Source organism: Myotis brandtii, unplaced genomic scaffold, assembly GCF_000412655.1.
Source record: "Myotis brandtii unplaced genomic scaffold, ASM41265v1 scaffold573, whole genome shotgun sequence".
NCBI classification, from domain to species: domain Eukaryota; kingdom Metazoa; phylum Chordata; class Mammalia; order Chiroptera; family Vespertilionidae; genus Myotis; species Myotis brandtii.
The window spans coordinates 884,388-899,753 of NW_005370145.1; the positions used below are offsets into that span (position 1 = coordinate 884,388).

Below are 15,366 nucleotides of genomic sequence, written 5' to 3' on the forward strand. Positions count from 1 at the left end.
GGCCCGCGGGGGCGGGCGGCTGGAGGTCGCGGGGTGTGCGGTGGGAGGAGGGAAACGCAGGGGAACCACGAGTGGAGGTATTCGTCCACAGGCGCACTGGCGCGGGAAGAGGAGGGGGAATGAATGAGGGTAACGGGGAGGGCGATCCAGGAGGGTAGGGACCTAGGGAGGAGTGGGGCGGGGGGGAGAGGTGCCACCTCAGGCTGAGCCGCAGGGGACCCGCTAGGTTCCCAGCCGCGTCCGCAGCGGGCCCGGCTCATCAACATGCAGGCACCGCCCCTCATCTGCATAACCCCGCCCTCCTCCCGGTGAAACCCGCCTCCTCTGCATAAGCCCCGCCTCCCGGAGCTCTACAGCTTGACGATTGGAGGTCCTCGGAGGAGCCGGGAGCGGCGCTGGGGAGGGTGGTTCTCTGGCCTCTCTGGGTCCCCAGGCAGGGCGGGCTTCCTCCAGCTCAGCAGTTCTCAAAAGGGGATGATTTAGTCCCCGAGGGGGCATTTGACAAGATCTGGAGACATTTCTTACTATCACTACTGGAGATGGGGAGGAACGTGCTACCAGCATCTAGTGAGTATCGCCCAGGATAAAGCGCAGGACAGTACCACCCCCCCCAACAATGAAATATCCAGCCCAATATATCAATAGTGTTGCTGTTGAGAAAACCATGGTCAGAGCCTCTGTGCAGCCTCAGAGGATGTGGCCACCCTGGTTCTTGCCTCTATGAGTGGGGCAGTGTCCCCGACCAACCACCCAAACTGACACACTCAAGACGCAGATAGTGACAAAAAAAAGTTTATTCTGTACTTCTCATGGCATCTGGTAGAGGATAAACCTGCAGAGAGGGCCTGGTTTGGAGGTGACGGGGAGGGCACCAGGGTGGGCTGCACGGGGGCTCGAGGGCAGGCAGTGGAGAGCCCTGAGGGGAAGCAGGTTAGGAGGGGCCCCAGGAAGACAGATTCTCCTGAGGGGTGAGGTAGGTGTTTCTTCAGCCAGCCCTGGCAGAGAAGAAGGGCAGAGAGCGGATGTAGGAATCCAGGCGGGAGCGGAAGAGCTCACTTTGCACAGTTTGTCCGAGCGGGCACAGGGGGTTCTTCACCACCAGCTCCACGTACAGCTGTGGAGAGGGAGGGTGTTAGAGCCAGGCTTTGGACACTTCTTGTTTCCGACTCCAAACCTAGTATAACCTCAAGGATGTGTGAATGAATACATCAGGATCAAGGGCTGGGAGGAAGCCCTCCTGGATGAGAAACTAGGGGTGGGAGTGTTGAAAACTCTGACTTCAATAGAGATAAAATAGGATTCTGGCAGAAAATCTGAAGGCGTCCCAGGGCTCTGCATGGCCATGGCACCCGTTGAGGAGCTGTGGGGGAAGGGTCCCAGGGGCGGGCACTGACCGCACTGTAAATGTGATGCAGCACATCTCGGATGGGCCCCACGCCCAAGTCAGTGTTCATCACAACCTTGATCCCTGTGGGCGTCTCGTAGTAATGGAGTTTGTAACGGCTGGTTTGGAAGGCCAGAAACCCATCCTTCCTACAGGGATGAGGAGGATGTTAAAAAATGGGAGCAGAATCTTCCCCAAAAGAAACTCCTAATATTCTCTGGCTCGATTCCCTTCTCTTTAAACATATGTGTAGGTGCCTGGTTGAGCAGACACCTCCCCCAGGCTCCGTTCCCCCTCCCCCACATTTGACCCCCACACCCAACCTCTCTATCATCAGATTTCCCCCACCATCGCTCTGTGCAGCTCTGTCTCTGGGAGCCAAAGGCCCCTTCCATTCCAGAAAGTTCCTCCCACCCCCAGTTCCCAAGGCTGGTCCTTTCCCCCTCAACATGCCCCCTGACTCCGCGTACATGTCTAGCGGGGACATCTTGCTGACAAACGAACGAATAGAGAAGAGCATCCCGTACATGAGCTTGAACTCCTGGAGGAAAAAGGGCAGCGTTAGCTCTCGGCTGTTGAAGGAGACGGGCCGGGGGTGGGAAAGAGCCAAGGTTAAGAGCGGGGAGGCTGGGCTAGGACTGTGAGCTTCTGGAGATGCGGGGTCACCCGGTGGCGCGGGGCCCCCTCGTCACCTCCTCCTGGGAGATCCCCGCTTGCTTCTTGCGGTGCCACTCGCTGTAATGCAGACAGACTCCATTTCGGTCAAACAGGTACAGGTTGTGGACAGTCATCTGCGGGGCACAGAGCGTGAGCCTTGCGCTAGGACCGCCCAGCCCCCGTGGGTTCCGGCGTTCCGTCCCTAATCCTTCCAAACCCCCGATCCTTCCCAACAGGCGGGTTCCCCCTCTCCCAAACTCACCGGAACTGCTCCAAGTGCCTGTCACTAGATACTTCCGGTTTCCGCGGAGCCCCGCCCACCCGTCCTTTCGCGGCCGCGGAGCAGTAACTCCGTCCAAACACCTCTCTCAGCCAGTGCGTGGCCCGAGGGACTGCGCGTGCGCATCCGGGCTCCCGGGCCCCTGAAGCCGTAAAAGCCGCGGCGAGCGCGGTCCCGGGCTGGTGACGTCACGGAGGCGTGCGAGGCGGGGCTGCGCACGGTGGGCGGGCTGCTGCCAACGGTTTTGAGTGTCGGGGAGCGCGCGAGGGGAGGTTTCGGTCTTCCCGGATCTGGGCTCGGGGGAGGGGGCTGTCGCTTGTCCTCACCTTGACAAATTCGGGGGCTGAGGACTGGAGGTGTGGGGTAATCGGGACGGGGGAACCGGGTGGAGCATCTCAGGCTAGGTTTGAGGGCGGCGTCCTCTCTAGGGACGTTCTGAGGGTGTGACCGAGTTCACAAAGTTTCCTTCGGGGTAGGAGGAGGGGAGGATTCTAGGGAGCCCGGCCATGGCTTTCTTGCTTGGAGGGGGTGTTCAGGAGAGTTGACCCTGGGTAGACCGGTGCAGTGGGCGGAGGGGTGCAGTGGGCGGAGGGTGCAGTGGGCAGAGGGGTGCATGGGCAAGAGGGGTGCAGTGGGCAGAGGGTGCAGTGGGCAGAGGTGCAGTGGGCGGAGGGGTGCAGTGGAAAGAGAGGTGCAGTGGGCGGAGGGGTGCGGGGAGCCTGACATCCCTGCCTCTGAGACTGGAGGCAGTTGACCCGGCAAGTGAGGCAGCTGGGCGGAAGTTAGGCCCTTATTGGATTTGGGGTTTTTTCGGTTTGCACGTTCTGGGTGTGGGGATTTAAGAGCTGAGTTGACCAGGGACGTAGCCTGTGCAGAAGCTGACCTGTAACTTTCAGCACTAGATGAACTGCAGAGGTGCTTCTGCCCCACAGGTCTTCTGTCCCCACTCCGGGCTGCATGCCCCCTTTCCACAGTTTCCAGGAGCTGTGGAAGGAGATGCTTTTGCTCTCTCCCATGCCCGGAGGTACGGGTGGGAACCTTTTCTCTAGCCAGAAAGCCTCCAGACCCTTATTCACCAACGTTCCTTGGCTTGGAGCCTTCCTCCTTTCTCCCAAACCTTCCTTTTCTGTGCACTTTCCCCACTGGACTCTCCTCAAGCAGATTCTGGAATTCCCAGCTCTGCTGTCTCCAGTTCTCTCTTCCCTGTACTCATGGCGACATCAGCTACCAGTCCCAGTTCACCGCTCGGGGCAGAGGATCTCCTGAGTGACTCCTCAGAAGCCCCTGGGCTGAACCAAGTGTCCTCGGAGGTGACCTCCCAGCTCTATGCCTCTCTGCACCGCAGCCGGCAGGCTGAGGCCACAGCCCGAGCGCAGCTGTATTTACCCTCCGCCTCCCTCCCGCCTCATGAGGGCTTAGACAGCTTGGCCCAGGAGCTGAGTCGCAGTTTGTCCGTTGGATTGGAGAACAACTTGAAGAAAAAGATGAGGGAGGTGTGTCTGGGGGGCGGGGGGACCTCTAAGATTTTGGGATTGGGGGTGATAAAAAACAAAAAGCTTTATTGAGATTTGAACTGTTGTTGGATTTCAAATTCCTTTTAAGTACACAGTCATGCTTGTTTCCGGAAGCAAATATGTATGAGGGGTAGAGTGGCCCGGGACACCGTAATCTGGGAAATCGTGAAATTTCCCAGTGTTTTCCTTTGTCAGAGGTACCTGCCCTGTGGGCTAGGTTGCTGTGCTTTGACTGGGATTTGGGGGCTGGGGGTGAGGATAAGTTTTCTCCATCCTAAAAAGTAACTAGGGACTTAAGGATAGAGCAACATATGCTAAGAGCCTTCCAGCTCAAAACTGTTTTGATTGTATGGTTCAAAATTAGGCATGTAAATAACGAAAGCATCTATACCAGGGGTGGGCAAACTTTTTGACTCGAGGGCCACAATGGGTTCTTAAACTGGACCGGAGGGCCGGAACAAAAGCATGGATGGAGTGTTTGTGTGAACTAATATAAATTCAAAGTAAACATCATTACATAAAAGGGTACGGTCTTTTTTTTTTTTTTAGTTTTATTCATTTCAAACAGGCCGGATCCGGCCCACGGGCCGTAGTTTGCCCACGGCTGATCTATACTAATAAAAGGGTAATATGCTAATTAGACCAGACATCTTCTGGACATCCTTCCGGACAAAGCCACGGTGGCGGGGGCAGAGGCAGTTAGGGTGATCAGGCCAGCAGGGGAGCAGTTAGGGGGCGATCAGGCCAGCAGGCAGAGGTGGTTAGGGGCGATCAGGCAGGCAGGCGAGCGGTCCCGGATTGTGAGAGGGATGTCCTACTGCCAGATTAGGCCCGATCCCTAAACCAGCAGTCGGACATCCCCTGAGGGGTCCCGGATTGGAGAGGGTACAGGCCGGGCTGAGGGACACCCCCCCCACACACACACACACCCGTGCATGAATTTCATGCACCGGGCCTCTAGTAGTTTAGTAAACATGTTACAGAGAAGATATTAGTGTTGCATAGAAAAGGTCTCACAACAATTTGCAGACTGGTAGGCCTTCCAGAGTTTGAAAAGCTGATAACCATGGGCTACACAGTCTTTAGGCAGGGTATTTGCTCTCTAGTCGGCAAGAATCCTCTCCACGTTTAATTTAACGTGCCAGATCAACTTACTCACACAACCTGTCTGGCTTCTGTACACATTTGAGGGTCTGACCCTTACTGGGTCAAGTTCTCCTGTTCTTGCTTTTCTAGGTGCTGGAGCAAAAGGTATTGGGTCGTAGGGGGTACTGGATGCCATCTACCCTGGCAGTAGTTGAATATAGATTATTCAAGTTGCTTCTGGTTTCTGTGTTACTTTTTTCTAGGATGGTTCCAAGCATATCTTTGAGATGGAAAGTGTTCGGGGCCAACTCCAGAGCATGCTCCAAAACTCACGTGATACAGCCTATCGTGAGTAAATCCCTTCCCCACAAAGGAGAACCTGGATTTACAGGATGGGAGAAAGTAGAGAAAGGAAGTGGCTGCGGGAGGACCCAGACCTCTGACAGGATTTCCGGAGGAAAGGCTCCGTTCTTTGGCAGAGGGGCCGGAGGAGTGGGTGAAGTAGAAAGGAAGGCGCTCTGCTCTCTTCTCCAAGTGGTCCCTGTTCTCTCCTTACCTGACCCTGCCTGTGGGTCCCTCTGCCTCCCTGCAGGGGATCCCCTTACTCCAGGTGCTGGTTCAGAGAGACGGGAAGAAGACTCCTTTGACAGTGAAAGCACAGCCACCTTGCTTAAGTGAGTTCTCCTTGGAATTCTTCTAGCTTGCTTTCTTGGAAAGCTGAGTGTTCTATTCCTTTACTGCCCTTGTACCTCTTAAGACCTAAGACACTTGTCACTTAGCTTTTAGTTTTATCCGTTCTCTCCTATCTTCTATTCCTTTTACTCCTTCAGGAACGTGGGCATCTGCTGACTAGTACCTGGCCTTCTCCCCACCTCTAGTCCTCCTTCTCCCAGGAGAGTTAGCTTGCTTCTGCTGAGACTTTTACCACAGGAAGTGTGGCATAGAGGAAGGAGCACTATAGAGTGAATCATAGAACCTATGTACTATTTATGGTTTTACTAGAGACCCGGTGCATGAGTTCTTGCATGGATGGGGTCCTGCTGGCCCTGATCGCAGTGATCAGGCTGGTGGGGGGAGGGGCTGCTGGCAGTTGGCCGACCAGCCCCACCCCCTGGTCGAACTCCGGGTCCAGGGGACAATTTGCATATTAGCTTTTTATTATATGGGATCACTACCTAACTTAAAGACTTCAGCCGAGTCTCTTGCCCTTTCTGAGTTTTAGTTTCCTCATTTGTAAGATGTCACGGTTGGACTAATGGGTCTCAAAAGTTTTCCCAACCTTAATATTTCTACCTGGTTTGCTCAGCACCCGGCCCCTGCAAGACTTATCTCCATCTAGCTCAGCCCAAGCCCTGGAGGAGTTGTTTCCCCGTTACACCAGCCTTCGGTCAGGACCCCCACTCAACCCCCCGGATTTCCAGGGCCTGAGAGATGCACTGGATTCAGAGCATACCCGCCGAAAGGTGAGATATTAAAGCTTCCTTTTGAAAGTAGCACAGATTAGAAAAGGGCTGAGTGCTAAAAAAGGCAGAGGGTTAAGGGCCCACAAACTGGGACTTTGCTCAAATGGCTCTTCAGGGAGACCTTCTTTCACCATCCTATCTGAAACGGCACACCTCTCCTCTAGGTAGTCATTACTCTCATTTCCTTCATATAGCTTATCACAATCTGATATATCTTGCTTGTTTTGCCCTTCTAAAAACTAAGCTCCTTGTTCAGCACTGTCTTCCTAAGGTTTAGAATATACCTAACACATAGAAACACTCCATAAGCATGTGGTGAATACACAGTGAACTCTGTTGTCTTGTACAAAGGCTTTATAGCTGCTGATGTAATGAGCTTTATCTCTCTGCACCTTAGCCTGTCTGAAGTGGGAAGAAAGAGACACAAGGCAGAAGAAAAATCAAAGTCATTGATTATGTTGTCATTTTTGGAACTCTGTCTTCTATTTTCTTTTCTTTTTTTAAAATATATTTTTATTGATTTCAGAGAGGAAAGGAGAGGGAGAGAGAGATAGAAACATCAATGATGAGAGAGTTATTGATCGGCTGCCTCCTGCATACTCCCTACTGGGGATCAAGCCTGTAACCTGGGCATGTGCCCTCACCGGGAATCGAACCCATGACCTCTTGGCTCATAGATTGACGCTCAACCACTCAGCCATGCCAGCTGGACTCTGTCTTCTATTTTCAACTGCCTGGGCATGAATGAAAGGCTTTTGCCTTTATCCTTGCTTTGTTTAATCATTGTGTTCAATGAGCTTCTCAGGCAGGAATAACCCCCACTCCTTGCAGCGTAGGCTGCTGCACCTCTGCCAAAAGGTCCATAGATCAGGGAAGGGGAGAGCCTGGAAGCTAAGCCCCTGCTCTCTGAGATGGCAGAGGAAGGTGGTGGAGGCCTTGGGCCTTAAGGTTCCTGCTCTATAATCCCCGATTTTCCTCCAACTCTATTCTGTTCTTGGGACACAGCCCATTTCCTGTCTCCAGTCCATTTCCCCTAGAGGAGGTGGAAGGTTTGGTGCTTGGTCAGACTGAGGATGGCAACTCTCAGTTTCCTTATCTTTCTTCCCAGCATTGCGAGCGCCATATTCAGAGCCTACAGACCCGAGTGCTGGAGCTTCAGCAGCAGTTAGCTGTGGCCGTGACTGCTGACCGCAAGAAAGACATCATGATTGAACAACTGGACAAGGTGCCAGGCTAGCAGAATGTGCTGGGTCTCTCCACGGGGAGCACCAAGGAATAGTAAACAGGGGTGGCCAACCAGCATCTCTTTGTTCATGCTAGGAGCGGGGGTGAGGGGTGGGTTACTGACTCTTGGGAGAAGGTGACGTTGATCTTACCCCCATGGACAGAAAGAGGGCAAAAATGTTATTTTGAAATTCCATCTGACTTTCCTTTCCTGAGACCCTGGCCCGTGTGGTGGAGGGCTGGAACCAGCATGAAGCCGAACGCACAGAGGTACTTCGGGGACTCCAGGAGGAGCGCCAGGCAGCTGAACTCACTAGAAGCAAGCAGCAGGAGGTGGGCAGTGTGTTCTACATGGAATTAGAACCTAGGTCACTGATTGCTAGCATAAGGGGAGTAGAAATAGCTCTGGGATTAGGTCCTAACAGATTGACCTCAATCTTGCAGTAACTGGCCTGACAATTCTCTCCTATTTCTGCTCCTTTCACTGTTTCTGTTGTTAAACTTGCATCACTGATGTCTTCCCAGCTTTCTGTACACCTTGCAGTCTTTTTGGCTCTCAAGTCATTTCGTTAACTCTTAGTTTTAAAGTTTACATTGTTAATGCTTTTTGAAGTATAACATATAGAGATTCCCCTCAGTTCCTCTGTCCTATGTACCTCTCTTCCCAAAAGACAGTAACCCGCCTGGAACAAAGTCTTTCTGAGGCCCTGGAGGCCCTGAATCGCGAGCAGGAAGGTGCCAGAATACAGCAACGGGAAAGAGAGATGCTGGTAAGAATGCCGGGCTGGGTTAATTCCAATAGAGGCTGTTATGTTAATTACTTCTAGAAGGCTATGGGCAATTGGTGGATGTGGGAATTCAAAACTTTAGTTACACCAGGGCACTATTTCTCAAAGTGTGTTCCTTAGAACACTAGTTCTGCTAGATACTCTCCAAAAAGGGCTCTGCCACCAAGTAAGTTTGAAAGACTACAAATTACATCCTCACCACATACATCTAGGGCAGTGGTTCTCAACCTTCCTAATGCCGCGACCCTTTAATACAGTTCCTCATGTTGTGGTGACCCCCAACCATAAAATGATTTTCGTTGCTACTTCATAACTGTAATGCTGCTACTGTTATGAATCGTCATGTAAATATCTGATATGCAGGATGTATTTTCATTGTTACAAATTGAACATAATGAAAGCATAGTGATTAATCACAAAAACAATATGTAATTATATATGTGTTTTCCGATGGTCTTAGGCAACCCCTGTGAAAGGGTCGTTCGACCCCCAAAGGGGTCGCGACCCACAGGTTGAGAACCGCTGGTCTAGGGGATTATTTTAAAATACGGATTTCTGGGACCCATCCCCAGAGGTTTTGACTCAGTAGATATATGATGGTGGTTAGGAACCTAAATATTTTCAGAAATTTTCTAGGTGATTTTGTTCAGCCAGGTTTGGGAATTCTAGTCTAGGGCATAGCCAAAGAAGGGATGATACTCATTCATGTTTCTTATTGCTGAAATGATAAGGTGATTACCCATATGAATTAGTAGCCAGGTTTGGAACTTGTTGCATGCATGACACATGCTTGCTACATGCATGCTGGTACTTAAAATCTTAACAGGCTACATCCAACCGTGTTATGAAGGTTGCTGGTTGGCTAGTACATGATAGTAGGCTGGGTTTTTTATTCTTTGTGGAATTTTTTATGATGGTGATAGCTTTTATATATTGAAAACTTACTAAGTGCTAAATGCTTTACATATACTTTTTTCTTCCAAAGGATTTTCTAATTGATTTTTTGAGAGAGAGGAAGAGGGAGAGAGAGAGAAATATCGATGTGAGAGCGATACATCGATCAGCTGCCTCCTGACTCCCCCTACCAGGGATTGACCCCGCAATCCGGGCATGTGCCCTGACCAGGAATCAAACCGGCAGCTTTTTGGTGCATGGGATGATGCCCAACCAACTAAGCCACACCGACCAGGGCTACATACATTTTTTACTTTAATCTTCACAAGGTAGACTCTAATATTATGCCTGCCCATTTCACACATAGTAAATGACAGAGCTGGGATTCAAACTGAGATTTGAACCCAGATTTACCTATTTCTGGAACAAAAGTTCTTATCATATTATAATCCTGTAGGTGTGTCAGTTTTTGTATTTTTTTTAATATATATTTTATTGATTTTTTACAGAGAGGAAGAGAGAGAGATAGAGTTAGAAACATCGATGAGAGAGAAACATCGATCAGCTGCCTCCTGCACATCTCCTACTGGGGATGTGTCCGCAACCCAGGTACATGCCCTTGACCGGAATCGAACCTGGGACCCTTCAGTCCGCAGGCCGATGCTCTATCCACTGAGCCAAACCGGTTTCAGCAGTTTTTGTATTTTTAATGGACATAATTCTCAGCAGGCACATTGTATGGGGGTGAAGGGGCAGATTGCTAGTCTCTTGAGGGCATGCTGAGGATCTTGGTTTTATCCTGGGACTATAGGAAGAGGAAAGGCAAGCTCTGACCTTGAGCTTGGAGCTAGAACAGCGGCAGTGCCGGGCCCTGCAAGAAGAACGGGATGAGGCTCGCGCTGGGCAACTCAGTGAGCATCGACAGTTGGAGACACTGCAAGTTGCCCTAGAAGAAGAACGGCAGACCTGGGCCCAGCAAGAGCGCCAGCTTAAGGAGCGCTACCAGGCCCTGCAGGAGGAGGGCCAGGCTCAGCTGGAAAGGGAGAAGGTAAACGCAGCAGTTGGGCAATGGGGAACAGATGAAGGGCAAGATAATTGAATAAGATGGGATGTCAGAATGTGGGGGATACGGGGCTGGGATGGAAAGTGAAGAACTATATGTGGGAGACAAGATGGAGATTGTAGGGCCAGCTAGAAGGGCTTGGGCATCAAATACACGAAAACCAAAGAGTAGGGTTAAACAGAGATTAGAAACTAGATCAAATGTGAAGGGAGGGAAAGGAAGCTTGGGTTTTAGGGTATGGGGGAGGGCGGTGAATTGGGGAATAGAGGTAACCAGGAGACAGGAAATTCGGTATGTACTTAAGTTTGATTTCCCTTCCTCAGGGGAACATGCAGAGGGAAGCCCAGGCCGCCCGGGAGGCCCAGCAGCAGCTGGCACTGATGCAGGCCGAGATGCGACGGGTAGAGGGAGAGCTGGATACAGCCCGGAGAGAGAGAGACGCCCTGCAGCTGGAAATGAGCTTGGTGCAGGTCAGTGGAAGGAACTCTGAAGCAGCGTGACCTTTCAGGAGTCATGGCAAACACTCACGTTTCTAATTAGACTTTTATGGGCCTTTGTTTTTATGTGTAAAATGTGTGTTAAGGGCAAATTAATAAGTTTCTGAGAGCAAGTCCATCTCAGAGACTTCTTTCCCTTATTAGTGGTTGACTTAAGAAGATATTCAATTTCTGGGTTAGTTAGACCAGTGTTTGAACAAGCACACTTCTTTCACCTGTCTCATTGAATTGGAGGACTGACCACATGGAAACTAATTTATCATGGAGACCAACGGTATAGATGTTAGTAAACAACTTATAAGTAGCAATTTATAAGCTGCTGTCACTCCTGAATTGGTGCTAGATGTATGTGTGTACTTGTGTATTCAGTAAGCCTGTTGAATACCCTCCATGTAAGCTCTGTGCTAGGAGCTGGGATCAGCCCTTGCCAACAAGGAGCTCTCCAGCCAGGTGGGAATTTGTCTAGTACACACATTTGTGGAGTAGTATGGTAAACGATAATTGAGGGTAAGAACTACTCTACTCAAATGTCATCTTCTTAGTGAGGTCTTCCCCAACCACACTGAGTAAAATCTGCAACCTCTGACAGTCCATTTCCCTTCCCTGTTTAACTTTCCTCCTAATATACTGCGTAGCATACCTTTTAAAATCTTGTTTGTTTTCTGTAAGATCCATGAAAGCAAGGATTTTTGTCTATTTATTGTAGATTTCCAGAATAGTGCCTGGCTTTAGTGTTCAAGCCCTCTATTTCCTTATTGTTCTACTATTACTGAAAGCGGGGTATTGAAGTCTCCAACTATTATTGTAGAATTGTCTGTTTCTCTCTTTATTCCTGTCAATTATTAATGTATTTTGGGGCACTCTTAGGTACATAAATGTTTATAATTGTTCTATCTTCTTTTTTTCATGTTTTTATTTATTTTAGGAGGGGGGAGAGAGAGAAACATCGATGTGAGAAACATCGATCAGTTACCTCCCATACACACCCCGACAAGGGATTGAACCTGAAACCTGGGCATGTGCCCTGACCAAAAATCAAACTGGCAACTTTTCAGTGCATGCGATGATGCTCAACCAGCTGAGCCACACTGGCCAGGGTGCTAATATCTTCTTGATATAACTTTTTTTGACTTAAAATTTATTTTCTCCCACAATAATATAGCTCCTGAGCTCTCTTTTGGTTACTATTTGCATGAACTATCTTTTTACTTACAACCTATTTGCATCTGTGTATCTAAAGTGAGTCTCTTGTAGAAAATATATTAGTGGCCCTAACCCCTTTTTGGCTCAGTGGATAGAGCATCAGCCTGCGGACTGAAGGGTCCCAGGTTCGATTCCAGTCAAGGGCATGTACCTTGGTTGCGGGCACATCCCCAGTAGGGGGTGTGCAGGAGGCAGCTGATCGATGTTTCTCTCTCATCGATGTCTCTAACTATCTATCCCTCTCCCTTCCTCTCTGTAAAAAATCAATAAAATATATTTAAAAAAAGAAAATATATAGGTGGATCATGGCTTTTTGTTTTGTTTTATTAATCATAGGCATATACAAAATTCCCCATTTAGTTTATTTATGATGGTAACTACCTTTTTTTCAATTACAGTTGACATTCAATTTTTTTTAAGGCTAATTGCTACAGTCTTTTTAAAATTTTTTTTAATTGATTTCAGAGAGAGGAAGGGAGAGGGAGAGATAGAAACATCAATGATGAGAGAGAATCATGGATTGGCTGCCTCATGCACACACGCCCTAGGGGATCAAGCCCACAACCCAGGCATATGCTCTGACCAGGAATTAAACCATGACCTCCTGGTTCATGGGTCAACGCTTAACTGCTGAGCCATGCTTGCTAACTTGGTTAGGCTTGCACACTCCCTCTCTCTCTCTCTCTCTCTCTCTTTTTTTCTCTCAACCTCTCTCCTCTTCCCACCCTCTTCTTCTTTCTCCCTTTCCCACCTCATATTATTTGAGAGTTTCTTTTGGACATCATGGAAGAATATTCTTTTTTTATAATTTAAATTATTTAAGATTTATTTTATCTCTTAATATATGGTCATCTTTTCTAAATATTTCATGTGTGCTTGAGAATATGTATAGTGTTTGGGTGCAGTTTTGAATGTGTGTCTAGTTTGTTAACTGTTTAGACCATTATAACCATATAGATTTTTTTCTGTTAAATCTCCTTAGTGTGGATTTGTCTATTTTTCCTGCAGTCTGTCAATTTTGCTTTATACATTTTGTGGCTATGTTATTAGATGCGTATAAATTTTAAAATTGTTATATCATTTTCTGGTAATTGGATGTTTTATCCTTACGAGGTGACTATCTTTTATAATGCTTTTTGCCTTAGGGTGTATTTTTGCTTAATATTAATAGAGCTCTACCAGCCTTTCTTTTAAAAATAGAATTTTCCTGGCAAATATTTTTCTAATCTTTTTACTTTCAACTTTTATATATTTGTATTTTAGTCAGAGCATGAGGTTCATTAGCGTTTAATCTATTTATTCATAGTTGGATCTGTGCTTTACTTGATATCTTATTTTGTCTTGCCTATTCAGTGTTTATTTTTCTCTCCTTTCTTGTATCTTTTAGATTCATTACTTTTTGCTCATTTTACTCATTGACATTTTTCTTCCTTAGCTAGTTTCAAAGTCATAAACTCAATTTCTGTTTGTTTGTTTGCTTGTATATGGGTTACTTTAGAAATAATAACATGCATACCTAAATTATCAAAGTTTAATTATCAGAGGTAAATATCAAAGACAAAAAAAGGAGCATCAATTCTATATGTATGGCTCAAAGTAGAATTCTCAGAGAACTTTAAAAATTGTTTTTAAAATACAATAAAAGTTATCTGTACCACAGGTTCAAATATCTATAATAATAAAAGCATAATATGCTACTTAGACCGGACGTCCTTCTGGATGAAGCCGGGGCTACTAGGGAAGCCCAGGTCCCAGGTGCCAGAGGGAAGCTGGTGCCAGCAGCCAGGAGAAGGAAGGCCTAATCCTGCACGAATTCCATGCATCTCGGGCCTCTAGTACTAAAGTAAAAAGCGTTGATTGCTTCCTCTTATCACACCATTTGGTGTGCCTCCTTCCAGAGCCTTCTCATTTATGGGCTGGTGCATTAAAAATATGTGAACATGCTATGTATTTGCTGCAACTTGTTAGATTTTTAACCTCAGATCATAGACACCTTTCCATGTCAGTACATACAGATGTATATCATTCTTTTTAAGGGTTATATAATATTGCAAGGAATAGATGAATCATAGGTTACTTAAGCATTTTTCTTTTGAAGAGAAGTTTACACGGATACCAATTTTTCACTATAAAAACAGTGCTGCAGTGAACATCATTGTGCATAGTCTTTGGTACCCCTTCTATAGGACAGATTCCTAAACGTGGAATTGCTGGCTTAAAGGGAATATATATATATATTTTTTTCATTGAAGAAATTAGGTAACAAGATATCTAGAGTCAAAATCATAGAAACAGAAAGTAGAATGCTGGTTGCCAGGATTGGGGGAGGGGAAAATAGGGGGTCATCATTTAGTGGGTATAGAGTTTCAGTTTTACAAGATGAAAAAGTTCTAGAAATCTACACAATAATATAGTTAACACTACTCGAATGTACACTTAAAATGGATTAAGAGGGTACATTTCATATTATGTTTTTCTTACCACAATTTAAAACATTTTTTAAACAATTTAGGTTAGTGCAAGAGTTCGGTATGATTGGGACATATTTGGGAGAAGTGAGGTAGATGGGTGGTGGGGAATCATAAAGGGCCTTGTAAGTCATGTTAAGTAGTTAGAACTTTTTTAGCCAGTTGGGGCATTTGAAGGGTTTCAAACAAGGGAATAAATTGCACATTTTTGTATTTTAGGATACTTACCAGCCATGAAGGGGAAGATCTATTGGGGCCAGAATGGGAGAGGGGAGAGGGTATGGTAGAGGCAATGAGGTCAATTAGACTTGAAATAATATTGAATTAACGTAGTGGTGAGTGGAGGGGTAAATTAGATGTTAAGGAAATAGAATGGAACGATCAGTTGGAAGGGGTAAAGAAATAGGAGAAGTCAAGGATAACTCCAGGTTTCAAATAGCTTGCGTGTTTCAGTGGAGATCGGTGTCATTAATTAGGGCAAGAAATATAATTGGGACAGAAGGTTTGAGGGTAAAAAACCAAATGAGCTCATTTTGGATGTATTGTGTTTGAGGTGTATCCAAATAGTTATTCAATAGTTGTTCTTTTTTTTTTTAATCTATTTTTATTGATTTCAGAGAGGAAGAGAGAGGGAGGGATAGAAACATCAATGATGACAGAGAATCATTGATTGGCTGTCCCCCACTGGGGATTGAGCCCGCAATCGGGAATCGAACCATGACTTCCTGGTTCATAGGTCGATGCTCAACCACTGAGCCATGCTGGCTGGGCTCAATAGTTGTTCTTAAAGCCTGGAAGAAAGGTCTAGGCCCATGGTCGGCAAACTGCAGCTCGCGAGCCACATG

At 47.3% G+C, this 15,366-nt stretch overlaps 2 protein-coding genes across 4 annotated transcripts in view; one reads left to right on the plus strand and one right to left on the minus strand.

Annotated features, from left to right (window-relative positions):
- Positions 1-776: 776 nt before the first annotated feature.
- TRAPPC1 (trafficking protein particle complex 1) lies at positions 777-2,396 on the minus strand. Of its 2 annotated transcripts, XM_005878773.2 has the most exons (5): positions 2,304-2,396; positions 2,077-2,175; positions 1,855-1,925; positions 1,395-1,533; positions 777-1,114 (listed from the first exon to the last, which is right to left on the minus strand). In XM_005878773.2, exons 2-5 carry the CDS (start codon positions 2,173-2,175, stop codon positions 986-988), a joined length of 438 nt encoding a protein of 145 aa, XP_005878835.1. In that variant the 5' UTR covers positions 2,304-2,396; the 3' UTR covers positions 777-985. The 2 variants fall into 2 exon arrangements, with proteins under 2 accessions (XP_005878835.1, XP_014405375.1); XM_014549889.1 differs by lacking the exon at positions 2,304-2,396 and having other exon boundaries at positions 1,912-1,925; positions 2,077-2,297.
- A 122-nt stretch (positions 2,397-2,518) lies between these two features.
- CNTROB (centrobin, centrosomal BRCA2 interacting protein) overlaps positions 2,519-15,366 on the plus strand; it is a 20,093-nt gene continuing 7,245 nt past the window's right edge. The window contains exons 1-9 of one of the 2 annotated variants that reach the window (XM_005878775.2): positions 2,519-3,814; positions 5,185-5,269; positions 5,514-5,595; positions 6,228-6,384; positions 7,493-7,609; positions 7,825-7,941; positions 8,280-8,378; positions 10,102-10,338; positions 10,677-10,823. In XM_005878775.2, the coding sequence (XP_005878837.1) occupies positions 3,533-3,814; positions 5,185-5,269; positions 5,514-5,595; positions 6,228-6,384; positions 7,493-7,609; positions 7,825-7,941; positions 8,280-8,378; positions 10,102-10,338; positions 10,677-10,823 (1,323 nt within the window). In that variant the 5' untranslated portion in view covers positions 2,519-3,532. The remainder of the gene's footprint in view (positions 3,815-5,184; positions 5,270-5,513; positions 5,596-6,227; positions 6,385-7,492; positions 7,610-7,824; positions 7,942-8,279; positions 8,379-10,101; positions 10,339-10,676; positions 10,824-15,366) is intronic. The other variant, XM_005878776.2, reaches the window with a different exon arrangement.

Excerpts from the sequence above, each read along its gene's own strand:
- TRAPPC1 (XM_005878773.2), bottom strand. The coding sequence starts at position 2,175 with ATGACTGTCCACAACCTGTACCTGTTTGACCGAAATGGAGTCTGTCTG. Across the intron at positions 1,926-2,076 it reads CGGGGATCTCCCAGGAGGAG|GAGTTCAAGCTCATGTACGG; the intron begins GTGACGAGGGGG and ends TTTTTCCTCCAG. Across the intron at positions 1,115-1,394 it reads TGCATCACATTTACAGTGCG|CTGTACGTGGAGCTGGTGGT; the intron begins GTCAGTGCCCGC and ends CCCTCTCCACAG.